At 33.1% G+C, this 12,117-nt stretch overlaps 1 protein-coding gene across 1 annotated transcript in view; it reads left to right on the plus strand.

Annotated features, from left to right (window-relative positions):
- LOC135124266 (hemicentin-2-like) overlaps positions 1-12,117 on the plus strand; it is a 379,948-nt gene that overhangs the window by 165,028 nt on the left and 202,803 nt on the right. The window contains exon 2 of the mRNA XM_064049205.1: positions 9,204-9,336. Coding sequence (XP_063905275.1) covers positions 9,204-9,336 — 133 coding nt within the window. The remainder of the gene's footprint in view (positions 1-9,203; positions 9,337-12,117) is intronic.

Consider the following 12,117-nt stretch of genomic DNA (forward strand, 5'->3'; position numbering starts at 1 on the left):
ATTAGGTTGACTTTTAACGGAACACTTCCCCGTATCTGTTACTACTTCTGTGGCTTTCATACGGTATATTTTCCTTTTGTAACGTTGCTTTAACAGTTGTTTACGTGTGAAAACTACAAACTGCGATATAATAAGCTATCGGAAATTGAATTTGATGCAACTGGAAAATGTTATTGTAAAAGCGGATTTAGATTCAGTTTTACGGTAGAATAAATTTGAAGTGTGCAGACACTGCTGACATTCGTGTTGAAAACAGTTTCGATAACCTTTAACGATTGCTGCAATTTAAATTTTATTCAAGTGTAAGTAAAACATATGCTAAATTAGCAAATTATAATATATGTATTTACAATAAAGTACCGTTGTTAAAGGTAGGACCTGATCGTATTATTGATTAATTTTCAACTGACTACTGGCTAATTATCAGCAAACTATGCTAATTCTAAATTTGGCAAGACTAGATCATGTCAGATTAAAAGGTTTATAAATGAGCAATAGCAATCAGCAAGCAACAATTAGCACTCATTATGGATTCACTCTATTACATTACATTGGCTACCGGTAAAATGTTACGTTAAATTCTAGTCCCTATGCAAAGTTAATATGGCCAGACGTATGCTAAAATATTGATTAGTTTCCTAAGCGATAAGAAATTAATCCCCGGATTATTTATAGACACACTGTAAATTCGAACCGTCAGTTCTAAACCCAGTTTGCCAATATTAGAATTTATTTACTAATTAACTAACTAAGAGATTAAGCAAGTTAGTCCTTTTATTCGAAATTCACTATTTACCAGTTTTAAATTTTCTCCCACTTGTGGAGACAGTTTTCAACGGTAGAAATGACGTTAAAAAATTATCTTACCTCGTTGTTTCATCGCAGCTTTTGAAATTAGGAGGAGATAACAACGAGAAAAATGCTTTCTCAGTGTCTCAGTACATACGTAACTTCAATTGTTTATGTTTACAGTTCGAAACAATTTGATTGATTTTTTCTCCTCAGAACAGAGAAGCGAACTAATTTATTCAATGAAGCTAGAATGGAGCAAAACGGGCCGAATATAATTTTGGGAGAGCTGTTGTTATGATAATTATTATTTTATTGTTGTTAAATGTAGGTGGGCGCGATATTATTGTATATTAACATTTTCGAGACAATGGGGTGAACTGTTCTTAATTTGAGCAAAAAAAGCTAACGGAATAAACAATAAACCAACATAATATTAATAAACAAAACAAAAGTACAGGAGTATATTATTATTATTTCGTAAAATTTAGATAATGTTCATTACTGGATTAATAAATAACCAGACGTCAATTGTTGTTGATGATGATTAGCTGAATACATGTTATTCCTAATAAATTTAGCTTACTCTCGGTAAAAAAATACGTTATTTTATAAAATTTAGGTTGTATTTACTTACACAATTTTGAGGTAACATAATCAAATTGTAGGCGGACATCATTCGAAAAATTTCGGTTAGCGTTTACATGATATTCCTCAGAGAGCTATCAATCATTCTACTAGTTTGGAAGATTATCTCTCTTATAAATATACGCAGACGATAGTGGACAGACAGACGACAGACGACAGAAAGAGATGAAAGACAAACAGGAACGGTAGACCAATTTTTTCATTCTCTAGGAATCATGAAACCTCGAGAAATCGTGAAAGTAGTTCCTTCCCTTATGCCCAGGAAGTAAAAATAAAAAAAAATAGCTTCCTTGCTTTTTGTTTAACCCTATGATAGTCCTCTCTTGGAATGTATCTAGATCATATTTACAAACGTTCCTTGTTACCATATCTTCCTTTGTCTGCTCTAGTTCTCTGTTTTTAGTGCCGTATTTCTTCATATTGCCGATTTGGGAAAAATAGTGGAAATTTTCGAAGAAACAAAGCCGAAAACAGCGTCTAAAGGTCGCAATCTACAAAAAAATTCCCGCGGTTAATTTTCGATGGTGGTCCAACAATAGATGAAACTCATATTGAAAAATTGTGTTTTCGGAAAAGTTTCCCAAAATCCACGGAAAAATGGGAGATATGGAACTTACTGTGCTCACTAGAAAAACTTTTTTTATGGTTTAGGAGCAATATTTTTGAAATTCTCGGTTTGAAAGTGGAATTTAAAAAAAAATAAAAATTGTCACATTTCATATTGGGAATTTCGGAAAAATGGTAGGAATTTTCGAAGAAATGAAGCCGAAAATAACTTCTGAAGGTCGACACCCACAAAAGTCTCTTGAGGTAATTTTCGAAGGTGGTCGAAAATGATGGAAAATTTCACAAGAGAGAATAGAAAAATTGAGTTACCTAAAAATCAACGAAAAAATCAATGTTGATTTTGAAAATATAGTGTATTTATAGTTACAGAGCAATATTTTCGAAATAGGAATTTAGTTTGAAAATCAAATTTTTTAAAAATATGTATTAAAAATTGCCATATTTTATAGTGACAATTTAAGAAAAATGGTACAAATTTTCGCAGAAATGAAGCCGAAAAGAACTTTTAGATGTCGAAATCTAGAAAAAAATTCTTCAGGTATTTTCGAAGTTGATCGAAAAATACACGAAAATTTCATGTTGAAAAATTTTGCTTTCGGAAAAGTTTCCCAAAAATCCACGGAAAAATGGGGGATATGGAACTTAATGTGTTCTCTAGAAAAACATTTTTATGGTCTCAGAGCAATATTTTAATTATTATTTTGGCTATTTCGGAAAAATGATAGGAATTTTCGAAGAAATGAAGCCGAAAATAACTTCTGAAGGTCGACATCCACAAAAAAATCTCTTGAGGTAATTTTCAAAGGTGGTCGAAAAATGCTGGAAAATTTCACAAGGGAGAATTGAAGAATTGAGCTTTGGGACAAGTTACCTAAAAATCCACGAAAAAATCAGGGAAATACTTCTTAAAGTGTTGATTGTGAAAATATAGCGGATTTATAGTTACAGAGCAATATTTTCGAAATATTCAGTTTGAAAATCAAATTTTTTAAAGATATGTATTAAAAATTGCCATATTTTATACTGACAATCCAACTCGAAAATTCTTAACCAATACAATGGCAGAATTGTTTGAAATTTGTCCAATGACATTCACCGAAAAATTTTTTCAGTGAAAAAACATTCTTCTGTCAGGCAACAACAATGTTTTTCAGCGAAATAAATTATGTCAAATTAATTTGTCAAACTTGTCAAATGAACTTTTAATAAAAAAAACAATAATACAAATTACTTTTCTGTTGGCGTTAAAGGCATAATCTTCCAAAATACTGACCACCTCGTTCATTTCAACTACTTTATTTAGAGGAAACTTGCGTATTTCACAAAATTCTGTAAACTGCTTCCAAATTGAATCGTGCGTTCTTGCAGTGTTTCGGCACTGACTTTCTTTCACTGCATTTCGAATTTCAAACACAGTCTTGTTATCAAATCTTACTCCCAGAATTAAGAAAATCAACCAGCAGCACACACAAAATTTGATGTTTAGAAATTTATTTACGTTTTGCCTTGTTATTTTGTTACTATTTAGACTAGGTAGGTATGGTTACTCAACTACTACGCTAACTATAAATTATGTGAATTATTGTCCGTAAAAAGTAAATAAAAATTTTCTCTTTGGATTGTCAAGCCGAATATAACTCGTGGTCTGATTTTTTCTGCAAAATTTGTGTGAAAATTAACTCGTAGCTGTTGCTTTTGGAAAATCACACTCGTCTCCTTCGTCGACTCGTGTGATTTTCGTCGCAACAGCTACTCGGTAATTTGTGTCACAAATTTTGTCGGAAAAAATCAGACCACTTGTTATATTATATTTGACAATTTAGGGAAAATGGTACAAATTTTCGAAGAAATGAAGCCGAAAATAACTTCTGAAGCTCGGCATCCACAAAAAAATCTCTGGAGGTAATTTTCAAAGGTGGGCGAAAAATGCTGGAAAATTTCACAAGGGAGAATTGAAAAATTGAGCTTTGGGAAAAGTTACCTAAAAATCCACGAAAAAATCAGGGATATAGTTCTTAAAGTGTTGATTGTGAAAATATAGGAGATCTATATTTATAGAGCAATATTTTCGAAATATTTAGCTTAAAAATCAAATTGTTTAAAAATATGCATTAAAAATTGCCATATTTTATTGTGACAATTTAGGAAAAATCGTACAAATTTTCGAAGAAATGAAGCCGAAAATAACTTCTGAAGGTCGACATCCACAAAAAAATCTCTTGAGGTAATTTTCAAAGGTGGTCGAAAAATGCTGGAAAATTTCACAAGGGAGAATTGAAAAATTGAGCTTTGGGAAAAGTTACCTAAAAATCCACGAAAAAATCAGGGATATAGTTCTTACAGTGTTGATTGTGAAAATATAGCGGATTTATAGTTACAGAGCAATATTTTCGAAATATTTAATTTGAAAATCAAATTTTTTAAAAATATGTATTAAAAATTGCCATATTTTATACTGACAATTTAGGAAAAATCGTACAAATTTTCGAAGAAATGAAGCCGAAAATAAGTTTTAGATGTCCAAATCTACAAAAAAAATTTTCGGGTATTTTCGAAGTTGATCGAAAAATACACGAAAATTTCATATTGAAAAATTTTGCTTTCGGAAAATTTACCCAAAATGTCACTAAAAAATCAGGTATATAGATCGTGGAGTCCTGATTGTAAAAATATATTATTTATAGTCCCAGAGCAATATTTTCCAAATATTCAGTCTGATAATAATCTTTTTTTTTTATCCTAAATATTGCCATATTTTATATTGACGATTTCGGAAAAATGGTAAGAATTTTCGAAGAAATAAAGCCGAAAATAACTTCTAGAAGTCGAAATCTAAAAAAACAATGCTTTCGGTAAATTTCTAAGGTGATCGAAGAATGAAAAATTGAGCTTTGGGAAAAATTACCTAAAAATCCACGAAAAAATCAGGGATATAGTTCTTGAAAGTGTTGATTCTGAAAATATAGCGTATTTATAGTTACAGAACAATGTTTTCGAAATATTAAGTTTGAAAATCAAACTTTTTTAAATATGTAGTAAAAGTTGCCATATTTTATACTGACAATTTAGGAAAAATGGCAAAAATTTTCGAAGAAGTTAAGCCAAAAATAACTTTTAGATGTCGAAATCTACAAAAAAATCCTTCAGATATTTTCGAAGGTCATCGAAAAATAGACGAACATTTCATATTGAAAAATTTTATTTTCGGAAAAGTAACCAAAATTTTAGTAAAAAATCGGGTATATATTGGAGTACTGATTGTAAAGATATAATGTTTATAGTCCCAGAGCAATGTTTTCGAAATATTCAGTCTGATAATCTTTTTTTTTTTAATTCTAAATATTGCCAAGTTTTATATTAACGATTTTGGAAAAATAGTAAGAATTTTCGAAGAAATAAAGCCGAAAATAACTTCTAGAAGTCGAAATCTAAAAAAACAATGCTTTCGGTAATTTTCTAAGGTGATCGAAGAATGAAAAATTGAGCTTTGGGAAAAATTACCTAAAAATCCACGAAAAAATCAGGGATATAGTTCTTGAAAGTGTCGATTCTGAAAATATAGCGTATTTATAGTTACAGAGCAATATTTTCGAAATATTTAGTTTGAAAATCAAGTTTTTTGAAATATGTACTAAAAATTGGCATATTTTATACTGACAATTTAAGAAAAATGGTAAAAATTTTCGAAAAAATGAAGCCGAAAATAACTTTCAGATGTCGCAATCTACAAAAAAATCCTTCAGATATTTTCGACGGTGATCGGAAAATAGTCGAAAATTTTATATTGAAAAATTTTGCTTTCGGAAAAGGTACCCAAAATTTCATTAAAAAATCGGGTATATATTGAAGTACTGATTGTAAAAACATATTGTTTATAGTCTCAGAGCAATATTTTCGAAATATTCAGTCTGATAATTATGTTTTTTAATCCTAAACATTGCCATATTTTATATTGACGATTTCAGAAAAATAGTAAGAATTTTCGAAGAAATAAACTTCTAGAAGTCGAAATCTAAGAAAAAAATCCTTTCGGTAATTTTCTAAGGTAATCAAAAAATGAAAAATTGAGCTTTGGGAAAAATTATTTAAAAATCCACCAAAAAAATCAAAGACATAATTTTTAAAGTGTTAATTATAAAAATATAACGTATTTATAGCTAGAGAGCAATATTTTCGAAATATTTAGTTTGAAAATCAAGTTTTTTTTAAATATGTACTAAATATACGCATATTTTATACTGACAATTTAGGAAAAATGGTAAAAATTGTCAAAGAAATGAGGCCGAAAATAATTTTTAGAGGTCGAAATCTACAAAAAAAAATCCATCAGGTATTTTCAAAAGTGATCGAAAAATAGACGAAAATTTCATATTGAAAAATTTTTTTTTCGGAAAAGCTATCCAAAATTTCATTAAAAAATCGGGTATAATATTGGAATACTAATTGTAAAAATATATTGGTTATAGTCCCAATGCAATATTTTTTGAATAATTCAGTATGATAATAATTTTTTTTTTATTTCTAAATATTGCCATATTGCATAAGAATTTTCAAAGAAATAAAGCCGAAAATAACTTCTAGAAGTCGAAATCTAAGAAAAAAATCCTTTCGGTAATTTTCTAAGGTGATCCAGGAATGCTCGAAAATTTCGTAATTACAATAAAAATTGAAAAATGGGGGCTTTCGGAAAAGTTACTTAAAATCCACGAAGAAATTAAGGGATACAGATCTTGATGTGCTGATTCGAAAAATATAGCGTGCTTAAAACTCCGGAGCAAGATTTTCGAAATATTGAGTTTGAAAGTATTTTTTTTTTTTAATCTAAACTTTGCCATATTTCATTTTATCATTTTAACAATTTTCCAAAATTCCACTAAAAAATCAGGGAAATAGATCGTGGAATACCTACTGATTGTAAAAATAAATTGTTTATAGTTCCAGAGCAATATTTTCATTTTTTTAATTTATTTTTTAATTTGCTGAGCTCTAGCTAAGTATTGCAACCAGGGCCCATCCGGCGAATAGCTACTTTCATGTTTTGTCGACGTTCCATGACCCCTGTTTCCGTTTGTCTGTTCTCTGTCTGCTTTTTATGTCAATTTTTATTAAAGATCCCCGAAATTACGGGATCGATTATTGTAAAATCATCCTCCGTAACAATTTCATGAGGTCAACAAAATTTTTGATAGTAAATGATATTTAAATTTTTTGAATTAACCTACTATTTCCTCTACTTGTGGTTCATGAATCCGCCTTCGTGCAGTGACAGATGCAGATCGTAAAACTAACTGTTTCATTCATGATAGTGATAAGAGATACGTATAAGCTAGCCTAGGGTGCAAAATTCGCCCACAAACATTAGCGACATGCCGCAACAAAATATCGGAAGTTTGGTCCGCCGAAAGCCATTTATAACTGTTAGACCTTTGATCTTTGATGTGATTTATAACTTTATTATACCGTAACTTTATAAATTTTGCGTAGTGTCCATTCATGCGGTACATGCTTTTTTTATAGTTTCGTAAAAAAATTTAATACGGGATTTTGTAATTTTCTCTCGCACCACTTTAGTTTGACACAAATTCTCATACTTTTCTCTGTAACTAGAACAACGAGAAAAGTAATTTCTACTTTACACTTCTTTGAACTAGTTCTACAAGGCTTGTATTTGCTTTGTCCCATTTCCTCAGCGTCCAAAAATGTTTTTTTAAGGGATGGTCCTCCTGCAATGACCGGTTACTTGTGTTATTGTCAACAGTAAACCCCATAACAGTGTTTTTTGTGCAGACCTCACTTGACGCAAGCGTCTGTTCTGTTTGTCCCAATTTTTCCTCCTCTGTCTGCGTCTCACCACCCGAGCTTATTATTTTATTTGTTTGGTCCCGGTGCTCGTCGCACGACAACGGGTATTCGATATGCAGTCCATGAAATTTTTATGACGTGCTATAGTTTGTGAGTCGAAGAGGAAACGTTGAATACACGAAAAAACGAACAAGAAATGTAATTTTCGTGCTGTGCTGTGTTTCTTAAAGGAAGTGCAGCAGCGAGCCGAGTGATGTTCATTCAACTACAGAAATACAAACAACTTAGAACAATGAAATCTTTGCAGATAAAATATTCACGAGAGGAGATTGAAATGATGCGAGTACGGCGCGATGAAAAAAGGCTTCTGCGAGGCGTCGCTCGATTTATGCACATCCTGGTATAAATTGGATCAATTAAGTCGCTTAAACCGAGACAATAATTAATCTGGAACGATCGCTCGAATTGTCGCGTGTGATAGAGAAGCAATAAAATCGCTTATTATAAATCAATTAGAGGTGGAGAGAGCTTCGTTATGTTTGGTTAATTGATATCGGGGGAGCGGGAGGAATCAATCTGGATGTTTCCGTCTTCCTCTGCCGCAGGCAAACGCCGTAATTAACTAACTCGGTTACGATAATTAAATTTATAGTAAGGAATACACCAAAAATAGCTCTCGGCGGATAGCTGTTGATATATACTCCTCGGAAATTAAATTTGCGCCTCTGATTCGGACGAATGATAGTTACGTATGGTTCCCACGCAAATCTCTTAAGCTGCAACCCCAACGAATTAAAAAAAGCGACACGGCCGAACAAAGATTTTAATTAAGAACGCCGTGTTTGCGAAATTTATGCCCAAACACTACAGAAACTCGATTAATTCGCTGGGACGCCGCAAAAGAAAAGTCTGCAATATATTAGCGCTGATACAAAAAGGGCGTCCTTAAGACAAATCATTGAAAGAATCAAGGCGGATTCATAAACCACAAGTACAGGAATATGTGCCGTCATCAAATCAGTGCAGAGACCCCCCCCCACTACCACCCCGACGCCCCGTTGGTCCCGCAAAAACCCGGCCCTGATTTAAATGAACCTGTCAGCCTTAAATTCGGTCATCTTTCCCACAAACAACCCCGACGATATGTTGATGACTCTTATTGTCGTCCGGTCGCGCGCACTTCGTTATCCACCGCAGCCCCCTCGTTTTTGTAGCGCGCTAACTCGATTATCGCCGCCCCCATTTTGCAACTAATGAGAACGCAGCAGATTCGTTATATTCCGACGGGCGGCGATTATGTCAGGTGATCAGTCAGCAGGAAAATAGCTTCGTTTGTACTTAATCGAATTGTCACGAGCGCAGATTTCGCATTAAAGATACGTCTGTTTTTATTCCAGGGATCACCTCGTCGGTGGACGCAGTTTTGAGCAGGAGTGCCACGTTACCGTGCGACATCGACCCGGGACTCAGGGAGGACAGGGTGTACATGGTGCTGTGGTACAGGGACACGCACACGAAGCCTATTTACAGGTAAGCGACGGTCCACTGGAACAGAATGATTAAGTTGCGTTGTCTAATAACCGCGATCCTGGGAGCTTGTTCTCTGGAGGAACGGGCGGGTATTCCCGTGGCTACGCCAACGAACGTACAAGGTGCACCAGGCTAATCAGACGCCAGTGTTGCGCCCGTGGTTTATCCCACTTCTGATGTTGAAACTAATAAATATATAGAATCAATGATGTATGAATCCGTGTTGAATACAAGCCTGTTCCTTCTACTCGTAATAAATAGGTATGTATTTGCCAAACAGCATAAGCCACAAGTAGGCAAAAGAGAATAAATACAAAATACATATATGAACAGGAGATTACAATTAAATTACATAAGTTACAAAACATAGGGATGCAATTTTCCAGACAAAATCTTAACAATAAAGTGCAAAGAATCGCTGAATAAATCACAGTTACGACAAATTATATTGAAATAACAATGCATTAAATAGACTGGACTTTTGCGAAGTACATTTGTTCTTGCATTAAGATTATAAAAACTTAAGTATAGACGGACTCCAGCTCTTGGAACTAAAAAATTTATGGAGCCTAATAGGTCAGTGCAATCTATTTTAACACGAACTAAGTTATACAAAAATTTAACAGCTGCAGCTATGCGACGGAATTCGAGTGATTCACAGTTAAATATCTGCAGAAGCTCACCATGGTCGATTCCTCTAGGCGGGTAGGAACCATGAATTTTAAACATGAGATATTTCAAAAATCTCCTTTGAATTGACTCAATGTGGTGTTTATGGACTACATAAATGGGATGCCAAACTAGACTACCATATTCAAGCTTAGGTCTAACTAGAGAATAGTACAAAACTTTCAAAACATGCAAACTTTTGAAATCCTTACAATTTCTATAGATGAAACCTAAGGTCTTATTGGCTGATTTAACCATTTCATTTATATGCGTAGTGAAATTTAATTCACAATCAAATATTACACCAAGATCACGAGATTCCTTAAGTCTATTCAGTGTGTAATTATTAATGTGATAGTCATATTGAAGGATGTGTATTTTCTTTTTTGTAAACGTCATAACATAACATTTAGCTACATTGAGATGCAGTTTATTGTTGACACACCAAAGATATAGGTTATCCAGATCTTGTTGTAATTGATGACAATCACTTATAGACGCTACAGAGTTAAAAATTTTTAAATCATCGGCAAACATCAACTTATTACATCTAATAATTTCTGGCAGATCGTTAATAAATATAAGGAACAATAATGGTCCTAAATTTGAGCCCTGAGGGACACCCGATGTAGCGATGAATGGATATGACTGATGCCCCATATATTCTACATATAGAACCCGATCAAATAAGTAAGATGATAGAAGATGTAATATATGATCATTAAATCCAAGTAAATTCATCTTGTCAAGTAAGATGAATATATCTATTTGATCAAAGGCCTTACAAAAATCTGTGTAAATCACGTCAACTTGACCCCCTGCATCTACACAGTTGGCAGTGAACTGCGTGAAGGTTGCTAAGTTGGTGACTACTTCTTTTTTCAACAAACCCATGCTGTAAGGGTGAGATAAAGGATTTAATGCTATTGTAAATGTGTTTATATAGAATCATTTCAAAGATTTTTGCAAAGTTATTAATAATGGCGATTGGCCTGTAATTGCTAATCTGTGCAGGATTGCCCTTTTTAAGAATTGGGCAAATTCTGGCCTGTTTCCAAATAGAAGGGAAGGTAGCACATTTAAGTATTTGATTATATATATATGCAGTAACGGTACTGCTAGTACACACGCACAATCTTTAATAACAAAGTTCGGAATAAGGTCAGGTCCTGCAGTAAATTTACTTTTAGTATTCTTGATTGCTATAAGAATATCGTTTTCACTTATCGACGGGGTATCAATGTTCTGGAAATAGTTCGGCGAAGACGACGGATTACTATAGGCATTTACTATACTGTCTGGAGTGTCATAACATACATCGTCGGCGTCCCTGATAACATTTGGGATTCTAGTTTGATTTTTTTTATTTTGAACAAATGACCATAATTTCGTTGGATCAGTTGAGACGTTATTCTCCGCGTCAATTATGAATTTCTTGTAAGCTGTATCGATTAGATATTTAGACAATGATCTCAACCGTTTAAATTTATTAAAAAAGAACAACGTACCATACCTTTTATATAATCTATGGGCTTTGGTTTTACGTTTTAAAACCCTTATTATCTGTGGTGAGTACCAAGAAGGATAACGATTTTTACTTTGAGCTTTACTAACATAACGCAATGGTACAGTAATATCGAATATTTCATAAACAGTTTTGTAGAAAAGTTCACATGCCTCAGTAGGATCAGTAGATTCCAAAATAGGGCTCCAGTCAGCGTATAGGAATAGGTTGTACATGCGTGCATAATCAGCCTTTTTAAACTTATATGAAGGATGGCTGTTATTAATTGCAAATTTAGTCTGAGAATGGAATACTTTAAAAAGAAACTGAAGAGCAGGATGATAGGGATCTTCCTTTACAGCAGGATCAGCGCGTAGTACTGAAAAACAATCTATATTGGAGAATACTAGGTCCAAAGAGACATTCAAACAATTGAGTATGTTGTTGTGTTGCGTTAGATTTAAAAAATTTGCATAGTTGTCTAGCGATAAGCATTTAGTGATGTTGGAATCATTACTACCATATTTGGCAACGTTAAAGTCACCCATGACTAAAATATTCTTATTACACATACAATCTAATACCGCAAGATCCTCCAGAAATTGATC

Source organism: Zophobas morio, unplaced genomic scaffold (genome assembly GCF_036711695.1).
Source record: "Zophobas morio isolate AGI-343-1 ecotype UQ-CSIRO unplaced genomic scaffold, CSIRO_AGI_Zmor_V1 ptg000007l, whole genome shotgun sequence".
NCBI lineage: Eukaryota > Metazoa > Arthropoda > Insecta > Coleoptera > Tenebrionidae > Zophobas > Zophobas morio.